The sequence below is a fragment of the Podarcis raffonei genome, chromosome Z (genome assembly GCF_027172205.1).
Source record: "Podarcis raffonei isolate rPodRaf1 chromosome Z, rPodRaf1.pri, whole genome shotgun sequence".
Lineage (NCBI taxonomy): Eukaryota > Metazoa > Chordata > Lepidosauria > Squamata > Lacertidae > Podarcis > Podarcis raffonei.
The window spans coordinates 14,347,036-14,368,016 of record NC_070621.1 but is presented as its reverse complement, the minus strand read 5'-3'; the positions used below and the strand labels follow the sequence as shown (position 1 = coordinate 14,368,016).

Here is a 20,981-nt window from a genome sequence, read left to right as displayed (position 1 = left end):
AATGTAACCAATGGTCAGCGGTGATGGGAGTTGGAGTCCCGACAACTTCTGGAGGTACCATGATGAGGGAGGTTGCTCTGTGGCAGCAGTGGAATTCAGCCACTGAAAATGAGTGTCACTTTTGCTGGCTCTCTGAAATAAGGCCTCATCTTCACTATGCATTTAAAGCAGTAGTGTTCTTGTGAAGAAGGCAGGGTAGAGAAAAGTTCCAGGAACTGGTTTTACATAGGGATGTAAAAGAAATGCATTTTTGTTTGTTTTAATAAGAAAATACCTAATTCCCACTTCTCCAGATTTTGCAATGCAGTTATCTAGTAAAACAATACATACAAAAATGCTGTATATTAGGAGAAATTGCTTGCAAAAACATGTTTATTAGACAAAAACTGCATACAAAAAATATAGTCATTAGAAATTTGCATTAAAATATTGATGAATTTTCTTGAGGAGAACTGATCTTAAGACTTGAAAAATGAAGAATGTAGAAAACCAATATGATAGATTTTGTTTATTTAGTAGAGGGCAGTCTCCTTACCCATTCTGCTTGTGAGAACAAAAAAATAAATAAAAATGCCAGCCCCAGCTCCTCAGGTTGGTAGTGAAATGGAACTATTACCCCGGAGGTGGGGGAGCAGTGCCTTAAGATCACCCTTTCCCCCTTAGCAAAAACGGGATTGAAGCTGAGAAAGAGAGTGATTTTCTTGGGAACTAGTGGCCAGACCCATATTTTCATCCCTTATCCAGGTCTAGGGTGCCCCCAGATGGTCAGTAATTTAGTGTGAGGGATTCAGGCCCAAACCAGAACTTTAGGTTTGTGTGATGGTTGTGAATTAAAGCACTGTGTTGCCCTAGCCTAGCACAGCAAATCCACTTAAAATTAGGAAAGTAATGGAGAAATGTGCTGAAAAGTGTGGGATGAACAAATGTTTAACAGGAAGAAAATGGAAACACACTTGAACGCTCTGGCAAATCAGGGTGGATGCTCATTGCTGTAAAACTGCCCTTCCCAAGCTCAGAATGAATGCTAGTGAGTACCATGCAGTGTCTGGCCTCTGCGTAAGCTTTGTGTGAGCAAAGGAAGGTAAATCAAGGTAAAGGAGCCGGACTTCTAGCCCGCACTGTTTAAAGCCAGTCCTCTTGAGTTGGGAGACTAACACTTTACCTTGCTCTCCTTGGAGGCACACATTTAGACATCCTTACTTAAGTTACCCCCTCGCATTCTAAGTTCTGGTATTGTCCTCTACTGGTTATTAAGACAAGCAGGTTATTAAGGATCTGTTCTGGTTTGTTTGCAGGGATCTTAGACAACATTGGCTATTTAGTGAGCCTTCATTCTGATTCGATTGCAGGGAAGTTAGATGACATTGTGTCAGAGCCAAATGTCACCCTGCACTTTCCTGTGTGTTTTCCTGTCACTTATAGTGCCATTTATTTGTTTTAATCTTTTGGCAAACTAGGCTTATGGCCCAAGATCCTCCCAATCAGCTATAATTCTGCAACCTTTGGCAGTATGAATCATGCCCCAAAGTAACAACTGTTGGTCTTCATTCAGCTAGCTTTCTATTTAAAACAAAAACAAACACACAATCTCTTCCTCTGACCCTAGGCTGATTTTGGCTGACCATTTCATCTTTATTATTTAAAATCCCTTGTCTTCCAAAGCTTCTGTTCTGTATTGCTTCAGTTCTGCTTTCCCACTGGAGAATTGCTCACTTGACAGAGGAGCCCTTGCTGGGGGGTTTCCAGGCCACAGTCAGCTGTTGACTTTAACCCATCTGACCCTGCAGGAGGCAGAGGAGGGGGAGAACCCACAGGCGCCGGTCAGCTTCCAAGTTTAAATCCTCAGCTGCGATTTGTTAAGCTTGTAGCAATTCTGTGGACTGGATGGTCCCTCTTCCTGGCTATTGGATCCTTCAAAGAAAGAAAGAAGTGTGGGCTAAGGGGTGGAAGCACCAGTGTTTTCTGGAGAGGTTTGCTTTGCTTTGGCTTATCAGCCGGAGATCAGTGAGGAGGATATCCAGGTAGACAAAAGACCTAAAGTCTTCTCAGCCACGCCCTCTGGCACATATAGACACACGCATATTGTTAAATACTTGCTTCATAATTGGCACTGGTCCCAGCATGACTGCATAGTTAAGATTCCACTGCCTGATTCCAGACATGCTGATCTGCTCCAAGGAGGGGCGGGGACAGTCCCTCGAGAAATCATAACAGTAGCCTCCTTCAAGAAATAAAATAAAAAATTGTACCCAAGCAATCCTGTGTGTGTGTGTGTGTGCGCGCGCGCATGCGCTTTTGCAAGCTCAGTAAATTTTGCAACCATATTTGCATAAATTCTGCAACAAGTCTGCATTTAGCTCTGTTCGGCAGCATTGTTCTGAGTTTGCCAGGTGAGGAGGAGGGGCACCCCATTAGGCAGAGGAGCAAAGCTCCCACCTACCCCCAGACCACTAGGAATTGTATTTGCACACACCCACTAAAAACATTTCTGTTTAAACCCAGATGTTAGAAAACTGATGCAAGTTTTAATCTGTTTTTAGTCTATTCTTAGTTTGACTTTTCAAAAGTCTTAAATTATTGTTATTTTTCTTATTGATAATTTTATTGTTTCATCTTTTTTTGGAAAATTACTTTGAGGGTTGTTGGCGGTTTTTTTACAATCCAGCATTGTATGCATTTTATTAGGTGGGTGGGTGGATGGATGGCCGTCATTGAGATTTCAGCAGACATTGCCCGTATATTTTCCAGTATCTGTTGACAGGCATAAGAACTAGAAACTTTTTTAGAAAGGAAGGAAAGAAAGAAAGAAAGAAAGAAAGAAAGAAAGAAAGAAAGAAAGAAAGAAAGACAGTTAAGTCTGGCCAGATTGTACCCTTTGTGGCTCTTCAGTCCTGAATTGATATTTCTAACTTGTTTCCTTTTATTCTTGTGTGATGATGCTGATTCTATTATCAGTTCCAGCTTTCATTCCTGGTTGCTTGGCACCTGCTAAAACAGAAGGGACAATGATGGACAGCAGTAGCTCTCCAGGGTCTAAGGCAGGGGATGTCCCCAGACCGAGCTTGAGTTGCCATCAAGGGTTGAACCTAAGGTCTCCCTCACGCAAGCGCTGGATTATGCAGAAACCCAATAAGTTGCTTTGTACCAAGTCAAACCTTTGGTCCATCTAGCTCAGTATGACCTACCCTGACTGGCAGCAGCTTTTCAGGGTTTCAGGCAGGGGACCTTCCCAGCTATACCTGGAGATGCCACTGGGCATTGAACATGGGACCTTCTGCATGCAGAATAGGTGCTTCGTCACTGAATTACTATCCTTCATCTAAATGTAATGTAAGGCTATAGTCTTCATGATTCAGAATAGAAGATGCTGGGGATAGAGGCTGCGTCCTTTGGCATGCAGAGCCAGTGCTCTTAACTACTGAGCTTTCCACTAAAACAGAGAATAAGAGAGCATGCGTGTGCAGTGAAATAACTAGATCCTGAACAGGACACCCTTCAACCTACAACTTCCACAAATCTCTCCCCAGTAGGCTGAGCTGATCACGCCAAAGGTATCAGGCCAGCAGAATGGGATTTGCTGAGCTAGGGTGATGTCATGAGCCAGGAGTCTTAACTGGGGATTTAATGTTTTCGGGCCAGGCAGGCACGAGAGACTCTCCAAACCGCTGTCCGTGACCCAGAATCAATATGGAGATTAGGGCTGTCGGGGTTACTGAGGCAGCACCAAAGGCTGATGGTGCAGGACCCCTCCACCCACCCGCTGCACACACATTCCCACTGGCTTTGCTCATCTGGAACAAAGCAGGGAGGGAGGGGCAAGAAGAGCCTCATCTGGAAACCAGTATCTTCCTCTTATGCCTCTCCTTCCCCCCTCCATACACCTTTAGTTTCAGCCACCCAGATTACCCCCCTGCCCCCCCCCCCCCGCTTACCCTCTTCTCAATTCTTTATGCATGGAAAATCCAGTCAAGTCCCAAAGACAGGAGATGGGAGACGGTCTTGGGCAGGCTGCGCTCGATTCGGGAAAGGGGAAAACTGCTCCATCAGTAGACGGTCGGGAGGTAAAGTGTGAGCCGCCGGCTTCTCTGTCTTGGGTGGGACCTTTTTTTAGCCTTCTAGTAGCAGGGCAGGCTGCATGTGGGTTTCTGTCCAGACAGTGGGCAGAAAAAGAACAATGGATCAAGGAAGATAGCAAGGGGTGGCTGCCAGCAATTTATTTATTGATTGCATTTCATATAGCACTTTTTCCTCCAAGGAGCTCAAGATTTTTTTCTTTATTTCCTAACATTTATGTAGATTATCTGTAAAAGCAGCTATTTAAAGCATTCAGAGATGGTCCCATGGTTCTGCCCCCTCCCTGCTTAACCTCACAACTACCCTCTGAGGTAAATTAGGCTGAGCGACAGTGACTAGCCCAGGGAGTTTCATGGCCGAGTGAGGATTTGAACTCTGGGCTCCCAGGTCCTGGTTCAACACTCTAACCATTATACTGCACTGGCTGCCCAGTTGCAATTAGATGTACTTAGACATTGGGAGTGAGGACTTGGGGATAAAGCTAGAACTAGCTATTTTACAAGACCTGTACAGTGTTTGCTTTTCCTTTGCAAGTAATCAGTCTCTTGCATGTTGCAGCAGCTACTCTATGGAACTCCCTACCTGTTGGTGTCAGATAGGAGCCTTCCCTGTTTCCTGTTCCTGCTAAAAACTTCTTTTGCTTAGGCCAACCTATTTAGGCACATCATTTTATTATGTACGTGTGTGTGTCTGTGTGTAACTGTTGCTTTTACCTATTTTCTGGTAATCCTTTTATATCTACTGGTTTTTAAATAGTCTCTTTTTATTGCTAGTTTTTAATAAATATATTATACCATAGTTATGTAAAGCTTTTTAGAGATTTTTACATTGTTGTTGTTGTTGTTGTTGTCGTCATCATTATCATTATGTGGTACATACATTTTGCTAACTGAATGAATGAATGAAAGAAAAGTTGGGTTTTGAGGGAGAGATTTGAAGTGGAGAGAGCAAAATAACATCATGTAGGAAGTTTTGGGGTGGAGTTGCAGGCATAAGGGGCAATGGCGGAGGGTGGGGTTTAAGGTAATAAATTACACTGTTCCTGATTTGAGGTGTGAGTCATGTGCCAGCAAGTTTTGCTTGTACTTAGATTTGCGGAAGCTGACCCCCTTCCACAAAAGATCAGACTTTTGTGATAAGGAAAGTGAAGGGGAAATGCACCGAAAAGTGTGGGGCAACCCAGTGTCATCTTTCCTCCCTGTAAACGAATTTGAATGAACACTCACTAAATAGCCAATGAAGCCTAATTTCCTTAGCAAATCAGGATGAGTGCTCAATGGACAGGTTGTCTGTTAGCAACCTGCTTTAACTCGTAGCCCCATGAAGTCTTGCAAATGCTGGTTTTACACCTGGGGCAACTTGTTTGAATACTTTTTTTAAAGTGTGAAATTGGATCACTGTTTGTGTGTCCACCAAAATGCAGATTAGCTCTTTGTGCAAATATTGTTTTATTTTGCCCTGACATTTCACAGCTCAAGAAACTCCTGTGCCAAGTGTGCTAAGAGCCCAGCCCAACAACAATTCATTTATTGCATTCATATGTCACCTTCCTTTCTCCAAGGAGATCAAAGTGGCATGTGTGGTTCTCCCACCCACTTATTGAATCCCCATAACAACTCTATGAGGTAGGTTAGGCTGAGAGGGGTAGTGACAGGGCCCAAAGTCACCCAATGAGCTTCATGGCCAAGCAGAGATCTGAACAGTGGTCTTTCAGGCCATAGTATGACACTCTAGCCACCATACAACACTGTCAGCACCTCTCTCCTTTTTCCCCCAGTGGCAAGCACAGTTGGGAAGGCCCAGTGGTCTCTGGGACTGATCTGGTATGGCTCATTTGCCTCTTTCAAAACCCTGACACTTTCTTGAGGTCTTGTTCTGAGGTGTGCATTGTAAAACCAATTACTCCTTAACCCAAGTGAGATTAACACACACTCTCTCACTGTGTGTGTGTGTGTGTGTGTGTGTGTGTGTGTGCGCGCGCGCGCGCACGCGTGTGTGCACGCGCACTGATCTTTAGAGCTGTGGAGGGAGGGAGATAGAGGGATGATCCTGTGGGCTGATTGAGGCTGATGGGAGTTTTAGTTCAAAACATCTGGAGAGTGCCTGGTTGACAGAGACATGTCTCAGCTCTTTTAATTCCACAACCTTCATAAATTATACAAATAGAGCAAATGCCATATCATCTGCTCTCCATTGTTTTTAGTAAGTTTGCATAATTTCTGCTTGTTTGACAATTCAGCCGGAGTGGCTGGAGGCTAAGCTTGGCACTGAAGCCCCCCTAGATCTTACCCAGCAGTCCCCCTTCTGGTATCTTTGCATCAATAAGGATTAGAGCCTTCTTTTGTTTTTAACAAATCCTTAAAATTTTGAATGTACCATTCTAGTGGGAGTTTGTCCTCTTAGGGCAACAGCAGAGGCATGAATTGCTGTATTCTTTTTGATGCCTGCTAAAAACGTTGTTGTTTAGGCAAGCCTATCAATACATTTTCATAGATGCCGTTCCAAGCTTATCCTGTTTTTATGTAATATCAGAATTGCCCCCAGCCAGCATCAGGCTCTTATCAAGAAGCAGATCCTAGCACCCACTATGGACACATGTCGAAAAGAAGGCGATGCTCGGGATTTCATGTGGGTGCAGCCAAGTGTTGTGTGTGCCATGTGCAAAGGAAATAGTTACTTCTGTACCAAGGAAAGCAGGTTTCTATGAATTCTGTAACTCATGCAAAGCAATTTTCCAAATTCTGACTCTGCTATTTAGGGCTAAATTTACTTGGCGGGACTCTGGAGCCCTGCGGCCTAACAACTGCAAACCCTAGCTGCAGATGCTGAATTTCCTCTGGGCATTGTCCTTGCATGTTCCAGCTTATTTTTGAAGCCATATGGACTAGCACCTTTAAAAAAAGAAAACATACTGCACACTACCAGAGATCTGTGCATTCTGTGATTCCACGACAGTCCAGAAAAAGCAGACAAAGTGGTCTTAGATACAGGGAGTTCAGCTTCATGAAAATCTATTTTAAAAATTCCTATTATACTAAAAGTTACTAACCTGTGTGGTTGCAAAATTAATGGCAAGCTTGTAAGTGTATGGGCAGTGCCTGTTGACACATCAGAATCCAGGTGGTTTACTGGACAACAGTATCAATGGTCAAGAGTAAATGCTTCCTCTGTAGCTAAGTACTGTTCAGTAACAACTCCTCTTGTTCACCGTAGATGACTGGGAATTTTATGCAGGCAAGAGAGCAGGCTGGTGGAAGAATGACAGATCTTTCCATTCCTCATCAACTAGTCCACTTGGTTTTGTGCTGGCTCCAGATGAAGGGAATTTTCCTCTCACCTCTGTCTCTCCTCCACCAGTCTGCTAGATAGAAGGCATTTAAAGAAGCAATTAGTAGTCTGCTAAGAGGTTGATATCATAAATTTTCATGCTGGCTGGAAAAGAAGAGGACTTCCCCCTCTTCTGCAGCCATCATGAGAACACAACCTAGTAAAAAAGAACAAGAAGGAGTGAGCAAACTAGTTACTTTTTTGAGTTTTTTACAAGTCTGGCTCACTGACTCGTGAAATCTAGAGTGCTTTTGTTTTGTTTTGTTTTGTTTTGGTTTTTGTTTTGTTTTTAAAAAGCAACATAGATTGTGCAGAATAGGAGAGGAATATGTAGATATTCTCGATTAGCATCATGATATGTGGACTGCAGAATGCCACTTCCTGTGGTACGGAATGTTTCGTTTATTTGTTAGTGCACACAGTCCCAGCTATGCCCTCCAGTTCATTTTTTTTTTTTTTGGCATGGCAGGAACATTAAAAGAATAGAGAAGGGAGGAAGGAGGCTGATGCGATGGTGTCGCCTTGGCCGTGGACCGCTTTGCCTAGAGCTGACGTTGTGACTTTGCCTAGAGCTGCTGTTGATCTAATTTCTTTTCTCTTTTCTCTGTCTCTCTTCCTCTCCTTTCCCCCTGCTCCCCAAATCCCTCCCCATTGGCTTGGCCCTTTTACTGCTCCAACACTGTTGCTGTCTTCTCCCCACCCACTGCAGTACAAATCGGTGTTCAGGTCTTTCTCCCAAGACTTTGTGCCTCGCAGCCAAGTTTCCATCCCTCCTTTTCTCTCATCTGCCTCCGCCGCCTCCTCCCTGCCTCTGTGCTTCCCACCTGCACACCAGTCTCCGAACTCTGACCTGGCAGCAGGGTCTGCCGCAGCCGGCCAGCCTCTCGGCCTTGCAGATGGCGGGGTTACCTCTTCCTCTCAGGAGAGCAGCTTTAGTGGGACTGCTTCTGTCTGCCTTCCTTCTGAAACCTCTTTCACTGATTCTCTCCAGACATCTTCGGTGAGAACTCCTTGGCCGTTCGAGGCAACCTCTCTGTTGTAGGCTGCTTAGGTTGCCTTGTGCACTGTGTTGATCATGATGGGAGGGGGTTGCGTGTTAGATGGCTGGAAAGAGAGCAAGGTGGGCATGCCTGAAATCAGCCTTGCAAGCTTAATCTGCAAAAGCTGCCAGCCAGCTCACCAGCACTTTGGCCACACCCATCTAGTAGCAGCAATGGTTGGTGCTCATTGAGACTGGTGGGGTGGAAGGCAAGGAGCACAACCTGCAGGAGAGGCCACCGCCCCAAGTGATCCTGATTATTTTAATTTTGAGAGTCTGGTGGCTCTTGTTTCTCATGCAGGTTGTCTTCCCTGCTCCCCTCTCTACGAATATTCAGCTGCATGCCAAATTTGGAAACCAAGAGACTAATTGCTAAAACCGTTTACCTTGATGTGGGGGGTAGGATGCACAGAATATTCTAAGGCACAAAAGGAGTCATTCCCAATCTGCATGTCATGAGAGGCTCTGTAGGTCCAGAGCACCTACCCATAAAAGACCCACTCATCTCACTTCTGTATGAGTTGTTCTTCTGTTTGCCTCCTTCCAGTGAAGCAGTACATCCCAATCAGTGCCGCAGTTAGGTAATTTTAGAGTGGTCTTAGGGAGGCTCACCTCTTTAGATGGCAGTATTGTGCATTAGGTCACTTGCTGCAGGCTAGAGTAATCTAACACCGGTGCTTTTTTGAGGGGGGACGCCCTGCTCAGTCTGCTGATTGGAACCCTGGGCATCTTCCCCAAAGTCATAAGGACCAAGACCAGTAATGCATGTTGGAACACTGTGGTGGCAATGGGGGGGACACTTCCCTGAATGCGGGGAGAGTCTTGCCCTTACACATTCTAAAAGTGAACCTTTTCAGGTGACAGCGTGAAGTCTCCCTCCGAATATAATTCAGAAGGAACGTTCATCTCTGCCATCCGAAGCTGATATCTGCTTGTGTCAGCCCTCCACACAGATTAGTCACTTGGTTTTCAAGAGACCCATTTCCCAGCTGCGATGCTCCTCACGCCTTGATTGCACACTCATTAATGCATCCTGAAATATATATATATTTGGGGGGGGGGCAGCTTTTAAGAGGTGGGAAATTGCTCCGTTGGAAAGACCCTGAAACTGAATGAATGCCGTAAATTCTCTCCGCCTGCCACCTTTAAGTTTTTTTGGGGGAGGGTCTCAGCCCTGTGAGCCCAGACTGCTCGCTTTGCTGAATGGACTGTGCTCAGCCCACAAAGCTCACCCACCCACCAAGCCAGTCACCCACTTTCTTCCATCCTGTCTCCTGTAGAGTGAAAACGCCAGTGAGGAGGCAGGGGAGGGTGAATACGTCAATCTGTATTCCTCCAGTCAGAGCAACGGGGAACTCCCTCACTCTGAAGGAGTAAGTAAAACTGCGGTTGGGGGAGACCTTTTTGCCAATATGTCTGGTGGGGCCTGCATGCTGGCTGGGCTGCTGTCGGAGAGGGGAGTGGCGCTTCTCGCAAAGCCTTTCTCCAGCCATGCGGTGCCCTGGGTTACTCCCAAGTAGGCCTGTCTGTTGGTGTGTGGGCTGCTCAGTGCTATTTGCTGGTGTTGCGCATGGCTCTTAGGGATTTGGGGAGCGTTTTTTCAAATAGGCCTTGTGTTCTCTCTCCTCCCCCCCCCCCCCCGTGCCACTTACCATGTGCTTTTGCGGTGCCTTCCCTCCCCCCCCCCCCCCCGCTGTAAAACACTATGATAATTGGCTTCTATTTATATTTGATGAAACATTGCATTCATACATGGATATGAAAGGAAGATGCTTTGTACCTGCTGTTCTGTGCTCAACAGAGATATATGCCCAAGTTGGCTGTTGAATGAATCAGCTAAATGGGGCCACCTCTTTGGAAAACCAAATAATCAATCCAAAACTGTATTTTAACACAGTTCAACTAAGTGACATCCTCTTCAATGGAGGCAAATGAAAAAGGTCTCAGGCCTTCAGAGCCATAGAGGAGGGACAGCTCACTCACTTTAAACCCAGGTGTTTTTCTGTTTTGCTAGGAACTCCCAAGATCCAAACATAGGCAACAGACATTTACAGTTGAAAGATCCTGAGTCTAGGAATTGATTTTGAATACCAGTACTGAACTGAGGACACAGCCCCTTCTGCACACACCCACACACCCAAACTAGCTTATGGTTATCTTCCCCTGTTCCACCTGTAAGCTTTCTACATTTCAGCAATATAATATAAAGGTGGATGAGAGGATAACGATGGCATTTTGTTGTTGCCTTTGCTAAACAATCCTTTCTGATCTGCTTGAAATCAACCAGAGATATACCAGTAGATCCCAAACTACCCTTCCACCCCCATCCCGGTTTAAGCATTGTGATGACATTCTGGGGCCTTGAAATAATGTGATCAGAAAAGAGTCCAGTCACTTAGTTGTTATATCATTATCTGGATACTAAAAGTGAACTCTCAGTGTGTGGGGGGGGTGCTCGCATGCGTCTGCATAAACAAGGTGTCACTATCCATGCCCAAGTGGAAGGCGGGGTGGGGAGGGGGACTCTGAAGATTTACAGAAATATAGAAAATTTGGGTGGCGGGTGTTGGGAGGACTCTGTTCAGGAGTGCAGAAAGAGAGAAGACCTAAGCATTCTCAGTGGGCAAATATTATTAAATAATAAAAGGGGTGGTGGAATGGAGTACTCCAGCAAGGGCATGGTTGGCTGTTTGGAGCTCTTCCTCCACCCCCTTCCCACTTTGATTGGCCAATGCCCTTCTCCATTTCGTGTCCGAACTTCCTCTTCCTTTCCTTCCTTTCCGTGCACCAAAGTGATTCACACTTGTGGTTCGTGATACGGTCATAGAAGATGGCGGACACTAAGGAAGGCAGGTGTGGCCTGGCTGAGGTGGGGGGGGGGAGGGCAGAGCCTCAGTCACCCTAAGGACCACTCCTCGCCATGTTTGGGTAACCAGTTGCAAAGGAGGAACCGCGGGGAGGGCTATTCTTTTAGACAGAAAGCATAGAAGAGGAGATATCAGGAGCTGCACTTTTCCCACTGCTCATCTCTGTGTTTCTAGTTGTGGGGGTCTAATCCAGCACTTGAAATAAAGTGTAACCCTTTGATGGCAGCAGAGACTTGAACTTTCTACCTCCTCCTGTGCTTTCCTGCTTAGAGGTGGCCTGCAGCTGTAGTCCATGTCCACTAATTGGGAGGGCCCCTCTGGTCAGTGGCAGAGCCTCATGGGTGCAAGTGAGGGGAGAGGATGAGAGAATGCCTGGTGGCTCAGCCATGTCCTAATGGACTTTTCAGTACCGAGATAATAACCAAGGATCTCATCAAGCCAAGTAGGAAGTAATCTTCCCATTCCTGCTACTTAGTTCTGGCCCATTACCCTGAGATGGAAGCTTATTAAGCCTGGAACTTGGCACTCCCAAGTGGCGGGGGGAGGGCGAGAGTGATGAGGGTTTTCAACTTCCTCCAAATGAGGGATTTGTTTATGCATGACCCTGATTTCTGCTGGGCTGGGAAACAACAGCTCTTCACTCTGCTCATTGCTGTCAGATAACACCCACCCACCCACTCCATGATGCAATTTTAAAAGGTACATGGATGTTGCTCACACGTGGCTGTTACGGACTTTGTTGAATATTTGCCCAAATCCAATGGGTTGGTACCCAGTTGGCAATGATCTTAAAACTTGCCAGTAGTGATTGGCGTTCGATTTCATGTCACAATGACTCAAAGGAAACAATAACAGCGTGTGAGTCAAGAACAGAGAACCTCTGGCCATCCAAATCTTGCTGAAATATGAATGACAGTTCCCATCATCCCTGAACATTGGCAATGCTGACGGAGGGTCGTGAGAATCTCTGCAGGGATACAGACTCCCAACCCCTGTTAGGTGACCGGGGAGCATTCTGATTTCCCCAGATTGGATCCAGTTATGTTATACTTGAGGGTAGACCCATTGACATCAATGAGCTAAACTTCATCCTAGCTAATGATTTTAGTGGGCCTGCTCTGAGTAAGATTCAAGCTACATCCACATCATACATTTAAAGCAGTATCATACCACTTAACCAGTCATGGCTCCTCCCCAGCCCAAAAATCGTGGGAAGTGTCATTTGCTTAGGATAAAGTGTCATTTATTTAGTTGTTAGGAGACCACTATTTCCCTAACACAGCTTCAATTCTCAGAGTTCCCTGGAAAGAGGGATTGACAGATAAACCACTCTGGGATTGGTAACTCTGTAAGGGCAATATGGTTGCCTAGCAACTCTCAACAAACTTTACAAACTACACTTCCCAGGATTCTTTGAGAGAAGCTGTGACTCTTTGAAGTGGTTTGGTAATACTTTAAATGTATAGTGCAGATGGGGCCTTCGTTGGATACAACCCCCGTTCTAACTGAGTTGTGCGTATTCTGTTGGTGTGTTTAATTTGTACAGGTGGGTTAATTAGACACTGCACATTGAGTTGGCACCCCTGGTGAGAGGTCCTGTGTTAATAACGCCAAGCTTGTTTCTCTTTGGCAGGAATCCCCAGCAATAAAAGACTGTCATGCCAAGGACTCTGCTTCTCTGAGCAGCACCCAAGGGAAGGAGAACCAAGATGAGAGTGAAAGGTGGGACTCCTGTTGCCTCTGTTGATGTGTTTAGGGTAATCAGTTTGCTGGATTTATGCATCTTCTCCCTCAGGAAAAAGTCCACAAGAAATTTACAATGCAGTTTTGCAAAAGAATAAGTATTATTACCAGCTGGCTGTGTTTTCTCAAGATGCAACTCATGCCTTCATATATTTGAAATCTGCCATCCACAACTGGAGATGGAATCTTGGTTGGAATTATTATTATTATTATTATTATTATTATTATTATTATTATTATTATTATATTTCCATTTGACTGGGTTGCACACCTGACAGGGCTGCCTTCAGGTGTCTTCTAAAAGTCAGATAGTTGTTTATTTCCCTGACATCTGACAGGAGGGCATTGCACAAGGCAGGTGCCACTACCGAGAAGGCCCTCTGCCTGGTCCCCTGTAACCTCACTTCTCACCAAGAGGGAACTGCCAGAAGATTTGCTGGAAGGGATGTAGGGGTGTCAAAAAACTTTTATCCTGGGGCTGGCAGGCTCAGCGGAGCAGCTTGGCCAAACTTCAAAACAGAGGGCTGGGAAATGGAAGGCGGGGGCGGGGGGCTGGGCTCACGTCCCATATTCTTGAGTATAGAAGCTCAACATTTCCACCACGGCTCCTTTGAGTCTGTATCAGTCAGCTTGTCATCATAAGGCAGGCTTCCCCCTCATAACACCATGAAGAACCTTCTCCTCCCCCCCCCACCCCACAAAACATACTTTTCTCATGTGTGTTCATCTCCATCCCTTGTTAGCTTTGCCTTATCTCCACCCATAATCAATATGTTGATTGTGACCTCCTTTGGTCAGAGACCTACCTCGCTTATGTTAACATTTCTTTGAAACACCAGCTACACAGTGGGCTAGGAACTTGGCAATAACTATCTCTTGTTCTGCACCCAGGCAACAGAAGTCAGCAGAATCTTCAGAGTCTTCCCAACCGGAGGAGGAAGTAGATGAACTGTCCTTGACTGACCACAATGAAATCATGGCCAGGTTGACATTGAAGCAAGAGGTTAGTCCAGCAGCAGCATGGCTCGAATCAAATTGGATTGAATGCTAAACCAAATGTCAGAGCTGAACCCTTGAGCTAATATTTTCGTGTTAGCAAGCAGCACAGCTGAGTGTCCTTTCGTTTCACACAGAACCTTACTACTGGATGGGACTTGTAGTCGTAAAACAAGTTACTAGACCTTAGGGCCGCTACAAGTTTTGAAACTGTGAAGAAACTTGTATTGACCTGGGGAGTGAAGAGTTAACATCATCAGAGGCCCAACCCCCAAAAGCATGCTTCTGCCATCACTACTAGTGTAAACTTTCTTTTATTGTAAGTGGTCCTTGACAGCCAATTGTCGTCGAGCAGAAAAGTGTTCTGCATTGGGTGCTATGAACACACACTTTGAAACTTATCCCCCCTCCCCGCCATTGAACTAGAAACTTTGCTTTCTTTTAAAATGAAAGCTGTAGTTCTTGGGGTGCCACAAACTGCATGCTAGCACACAAGCAATGCTTGACAAGCAGCCTTGATTCCCAGTTATTCCCCTAAATGGCTGCTTTAGGTAAGAGAGAGAGGAAGGAAGGAAGGAAGGAAGGAAGGAAGGAAGGAAGGAAGGAAGGAAAGAGAGAGAGAGAGAGAGAGAGAGAGAGAGAGAGAGAGAAAGAAAGAAAGAAAGAAAGAAAGAAAGAAAGAAAGAAAGAAAGAAAGAAAGAAAGCCCCAGTGGGTCCTCTGCCAGGCAGCCTGGCTCACTTGCTTTCCTGGGGCTCCAGGGAATGAGGCTGGGCCTTTGAAGCTCTCAGACTGTCAAGAGGTCCTGTCTGGAAGAGAGCAGCGATTGATCATTTGTGGGCACAATGCTGCATGTGTTTTTTGAGCAGGAGGCAGAAGTGCTCTAGCCAGCCACAATCCGCCAGCAGGCAGGGAGAAGCCATTACTCATATCTTAAGTGGAATTCCAGGAGCCTTGCCAGAGAAATAGCTCAAGGATTGTGTCATGAACATAATTTCTCTGATAGATGCTGGTAGCCATCCGCCAGCCCTCCTGGTGTTCTTTTCTATGAAGAGCCAGGCGCCATTTTGACGTCTTTTGCACATGTAACACTTTAAAATCAGGTCTGTGTGGCTTCTTCCCCCGCCGCTCAAAAAATCATTCCTCTAATTCAGGTGTGGGGAAACTATGATCCTCCAGCTGTTGCTGAACTACAGTTCCCAACAGCCCCAGCAAGCGTGATCAGTGGCCAGGGATGATGCAAATTGTAGTTTGGGGGCACAGGTCCTTCCTACACGTGCTCTAATGCAAGGATGGGCAATCTATGAGTAACTTCAGAATGTCTGAATGTAATCACTGCATCCCTGTGGGGTCTGCATGGGCTTTCCAAGTAACATCTTTATACTTAATCTGTTTCACTCAGCCTTTTGATGTACACCTCGAAGATCTGATCAAATTGTTCCTTGTGGTGGTGGGATCTGGCTCACGATACACCAAAGCCCACTCATACTGGCCCCCATGTAACCTCCAGTGACACACACATAGATTTTCCTTCTCCTCACAAGCCTCAAGAGTTCACAGGTGTCTGCCCACTCCCTTTAAGTCTGACAAAACAAAGTCAAGTTTGGGCTGGAGGTCACCTCCAGCAAGCCCAATATCTCCCCACTCCCTGCTCAAGACTCGGCATGCAGCGTGAGGAATTTCTGTGTGGCTTACTAGTCTGTTCAGGCACCAGGGTCTCCCAGAAGGCAAAGGCAGGGGCTCAACTCACTTCGCAAGCAGAAGGCCCCAGGTTCAATTCCTGGTGTTTTCAGGCAGAGCTAGGGTTGCCATGTGTCCTCTTTTTCCAGGACACGTCCTCTTTTTCAGGGGTGAAATTTGAGACAAATTGCATTTATTTGCGTTGAATGACTATCATAGCCTCCCCTTTTTTGCTCTTCCAAGTATGGCAACCCTAGCTGAGAGAAACCCCCTACCTGAACCCCAGAGATCTGATTGAAGTTGGTCCTGATCTCTTGGGTGATGGACTGAGTCTGTATAAGGCAGCTTCTTGTCACAGATGACAATGTTGAAAATGGACCCGTGGTCTAACCTGGTGTGAAGCAGGTTTCCTTAGTTCCTGCGGAGCCACCTGAAGCACAATCTCCATTTGTTTTGCTTCTGATACAGGGCGACGACGGACCAGATGTTCGTGGCGGTTCAGGCGACATCCTCTTGGTCCACGCCACAGAGACCGACAGGAAAGGTATCGCAGAAGTGAGAGTGGCTTGCTGAAAACTCCTCACATCACTTGTCACGTTTTGCAGATCAGGGCAGGCAGGATCCTTGAATCAGAGGCAACACGCAAAGGAGGATTCTGCTTAGCTGCAATCAGACAAGAGATAACATTCGCTGCAACAGTTATAGTTGTGTGCATCTACGGAAGGGAGCGTGTTAGCTCCCTGTCTGCAAGTGGGGCCACTGTAGATTTCATTGGGGTATGCGGGCTTGTTGTTTGCATATTGTCAGTCATTTCCATTTACAGTACAGTTCTGATTGTTGTTTTTGCTTAGTAAGAGCTTCGAAGTTGACTCTGCACTGCTCACATATTAAATTTGACTGCATTCTACCCAGCTAGGTTCCACTCAAGAATTGGCTCATTGAAGTTAATGTACCTAAGCATCTTATCAATTTCTGTGGGTCTTCAGTGAGTAAGGCACAACCCACTGAATGGTAACTAGATTCCCATGCAACTGAACACGCTGAAGTTGCCCTTCTTTACTGTGATATTGTTTGCTACAACATCTCTTGTCTTGATTGATTTTGAGAGTTGTATTGGAGCATCATGATGAAGAGTGGGTGGGAAATTTAATAGATACAGTTATTAGCAACAACAACAACACTGTGGTTTGGGTGTTAGGGTTGTGCCTTAGAGTCATGTGTTCCAATTCTCTCTCTGGCTTCCTGACCCCCTAACCATGATCTGGGTAAACAGAGACCGTGTGTTTCTATTTGATTCTTCCCCTTAGGCATGCTTGCTAGGACGGATGAGCGTTGTAGTCCAAAACATTGAGAGGGCACCATATTGGGTGAAAGCTGTTCTGTTGATTGACAGGTGTCTTATCTTTTCTTCTCTTCCTTCTTTTGTCCTCAACAGATTTGGTGCTGTACTGTGAGGCCTTTTTGACCACTTACCGCACGTTCATCACACCTGAAGACCTCATCAAAAAACTGCAATACAGATATCCTTTCAAACACTCAGCAAATCTCCCCACCCCTCTCTCCCCTGCCCAAATTGTGCAGTGTGTCTGCCTTCCAAGAGGCAGAACCACTAGTCAGTTTAGAACAGTGTCAGTGTGGCCCTTCCGTAGCACATTGGCAGAGTATCTGCTTTACGTGCAGAAGGTCTCAATCGCCAACGTCTCTGGGTAAAAGACTCCAGCTTGAAATCCTAAAGAACTGATGCCGGACACTCTATTGTCTAGTTAGATGGACCATTGGTCCGACTCAGCATTAGGCAGTTCCTTAGGTTCCTATTTAAAATCAACTTTTTTTCAGGAACATGAGGACCAGATCCTTGCTTTCATTTTAGGGGAAAGGCCATAGCTCAGGGCACCCGCTTTACATGCAGAAGGTCCCAAGTCCATTCTCCATCCTCTCCAGAGAATGTCCTCTCGCCTGAAACCCTGGAGAGCCACTGTCAGTCAGTCTGGGCAGTACTAAGCTAGGTAGAAGGCAGCTTTCTATATTCCTTTGGGTTGTCAGTTGCACCCAAAGATTCAAAAGAAGGTGGTGTGAAGAAGCTTGAGGTTTCTCTCTCCTTCCACCCCCCAGGAACCAGGTTGTAAGAAGAGGAATTTGTGAAGACTGGAGTCTTTGGACGAAAATAAGGGAATATTTAGATTTCCATTTGAGCTAGAAGGGGACCATTGCACTGTGGCCACTCCCTGGATGCTGTTGCGTTTTCTCTCCTTAGGCATCCATCACATTCACAAGCTGAGACACAGCTATATTTTGAAATTTGCACTTTTCTGAATTTTGTGATGCAGCTCTCCAACCCAAAAGCGGGCACAGAAAATGGGGGGTGGATTGGGGGTGGGAAACCTCCACCCTTTGGGCCAATCTTGGCGCACCAAGGGGGACCAGTTTCGCCTGCAAGGCCCACTGTCTTCACTGGTGATGTCAGCTGATGGGCAGGAACTTCTCCTTTAAGTGAGCTGCAGGAGAGCAAGCAGAGAAAAGGCTAAAGAAGCCTGTGAAGTGCAGGCTTCTTACCCGTTCTCTCCCCACCACCTGCTTCAAGGAGAAGTGCTTAGTGGGACCATAGCAGGGAACCTGCATACAGAGCTACATATATATCAGGAGAAATGTGCATGGAAGTCGCTTGCTGTTTTCACACAGACTTTTTCGGCGGGGGGCATGTGTAAGTAGATGCAGGAATGGGTTGATCTGAACCTTAAAAACGAAAATCAGAGAGTAACCAGAATTGACAGATTTATCCATCAGGATCTTTCATAAGGGTTACCGTTTCTCTTTAAGGTTTCAGCGTAGATGGCAGTTCTTGCCAATCCCTCTCCTCCCTACAACCATCTTCTTCAGTTCTGGGGGCCAAATGAAGCCCTTCAGGTCTCTCTTGTCTGACCTTTGGAACTATCTCCAGGTCACAACTCTTCTCTTCAGGACACACACATACATCTCTCACTGGCCTTGCAACAAAATCTGAGTTCTTTTGCCAAGCTGGAATGCATCCTTGAACTCTGATAGTGCCTCTTGCTTGCCTGGTTGGAGGGTAGAGTGTTGTGTGTGTGTGCGCGCACATGTGTGTGTGTGTGTGTGTGTAGGAACTTGCCTAATGTACAAAGATAAATTTTACATCCATTCCTCTGCCCATTCTTGCCACTGGCCCTTCTGTGTGGCCCCCGCAAGGTATCCCATTAGGGAATATGGCCCTTGGGCTGCAAATGGCTCCCTGCCCTCAATCTTTCTGCAACAGTAGGGGTTTTGTGTCTCTCATTCTCCTCTCCCCACCTTCCCTTCCACTCCTGCACACAAAGGGAGTGATGCCTTCCCTTAGTGTTGCAGAATGCCATCCTTTCTGCCTTTGTCCTAGGGCGATATATTTTTCTAAACCACCCACGTTCTCCACTTGAGCGCACAGGCCTTGTGGCTTTGCCGGTCGTGTGCCAGCGTGTTCCAGAGGCATGGTGCCACACCTGGCTCATCACTGCCACCTGCTGCCAAGAAATGACCCCTGCTGCTGCTGATTAATGTGACGCAGCAGCCTCTGCACTGCCCTCCTCCCAGCTGTCGGTGGAAATCCTTTGCTCGTGGCCAGAAGCTATAAATCTATGCTCCCATCTGCACAGGCAGGAGTGAGAGCAGCAGCATTCTCCTCTCAGGCAGAAGGCAGGAATGAAGCCGTGTGTGTGTGTGTGTGTGTGTGTGTGTGTGTGTGTGTGTGTGAAGCCCCTGTTCACTTTTATTTCTGCATCTCCTTTCTTTCTGTGACACCTCTCAGGGATGTGGGTTATTAGAACTGTGCTGTTATATCTGCTTTGCCTTATAGGTTTCAAGCTGGATGAGAAGCAGAAGCTTTGGAATAGTAGTAGTAATAATAAGAATAAGAATATTTATACCCCATCCATCTGACTGAGTTTCCCCAGCCACTCTGGAAGCGGCACTGTACCTTGGGAATAGGGATGGCCAACAGACTGCTGAGCTTTTCTTTTGTAATTATGACGACTAGCAACTGGCTATTATTTTTGCAGTGTCCTTGGGTGCATGTGAATCCCGGCATGTCAGCCAGGAGCTCTGGGTACGAGTCTTAGTGGAATGGGGTCTTTGAGCTCTTTGGGAGAAGCTGGATTTGACCTTACCTGGGAGCATTTACAGCCAAGCCGGGCCAGGGAGAACCAAACAGGTTTCCTAGGTGGGCAGAGTTATCCTGGAACCAGGAAGATACATGTAACTGTTTCATCTTAGCCTGCTACAGCCCAGGAATTGGGATCACTTGGCCCTCCAGATGTTGCTAGACTCCAGCTCCCATTATCCCCTGCCAGCATGTCCAGGGGTGATGGGAGTTGTAGTCTTGTGTCATCTGGACTGGCAACAGGTTGGTGATGCTTGAGTTTAATACTTCTCTCTGAGGCTGCTCACCCAGGTTCACAACTGGAGGGTTCACTGTAAGGTGCCTTAAGGTGTTCTGCATTGGTTTGGTCCCTGCAACTCAGCTATGTCATGTTAGTCCTTTAACTTGCCCCTCAACATATGAGAAATTCTGCCACTGTCCAGACACTTTCAAGAAGCGAGTAAGCAAGAACACCTTCTTCGTCCTGGTCCGAGTTGTGGATGAGCTGTGGTGAGCGAGTTTTTTCTCACTTTCTAATCACAGTTGCATGGATCTGAAATGCCAATCATTGCACCACATGGAAGAGATTTATCCTCACTCCCTTTGCAAGGTTACCCAGGGCAATGGACAGAAGTCCCTACAGTTCGTGCTGATGAGAAACTACTGCAACCCAATCACCACTACTGCTGGTCTTTATGTATTTTTCAAAGCATTAAACATGCATTAAGACAATAGAGAAGTTATTAGATCAGCACCATTTAGCTGCTTCACAGTACAGATTTTGGGGCAGATGATAAGAGCAGCTGCTTTCCTAAGTGGCACCATGCTTCATAACAGATGCAGAAAACAGAACTTTTTCTGCTGTGATCATGAGGACTAGCAGCTGGTTTTTGTGCCTTTTTAAAAATAAGCGAAAGCTCACATCATCAGCTTGTCCGGAGTTTTGGGCTGGGTTGCCATCAGTATGCCGATGACACCCAACTCTATCTGTTGATGGACGGCCATCCTGACTCGGCCCCAGATACACTGACCAGATGTCTGGAAGCTGTGGCTGGATGGTTACGTGGGAGCCGGTTGAAGCTAAATCCTTCGAAGACAGAGGTCCTGTGGCTGGGACGGAGCGATATGGG

The 20,981-nt window shown here is 46.2% G+C and overlaps 1 protein-coding gene across 12 annotated transcripts in view; it reads left to right on the top strand.

Moving 5' to 3' along the window:
- The window catches only part of RAPGEF1 (Rap guanine nucleotide exchange factor 1), a 111,541-nt gene that overhangs the window by 81,009 nt on the left and 9,551 nt on the right, over window positions 1-20,981 (top strand). For 5 of the 12 annotated variants that reach the window (XR_008328669.1, XM_053374957.1, XM_053374959.1 and 2 more), the window contains 7 exons: window positions 8,111-8,401; window positions 9,721-9,813; window positions 12,941-13,029; window positions 13,942-14,053; window positions 16,194-16,269; window positions 17,161-17,249; window positions 20,273-20,361. Coding sequence is in view for 11 of the 12 variants with exons in the window: in XM_053374957.1 (XP_053230932.1) it covers window positions 8,111-8,401; window positions 9,721-9,813; window positions 12,941-13,029; window positions 13,942-14,053; window positions 16,194-16,269; window positions 17,161-17,249; window positions 20,273-20,361 (839 nt within the window). In the remaining variant the exon portion in view is untranslated. The remainder of the gene's footprint in view (window positions 1-8,110; window positions 8,402-9,720; window positions 9,814-12,940; window positions 13,030-13,941; window positions 14,054-16,193; window positions 16,270-17,160; window positions 17,250-20,272; window positions 20,362-20,981) is intronic. The other 7 variants (XM_053374964.1, XM_053374963.1, XM_053374966.1 and 4 more) reach the window with 3 other exon arrangements.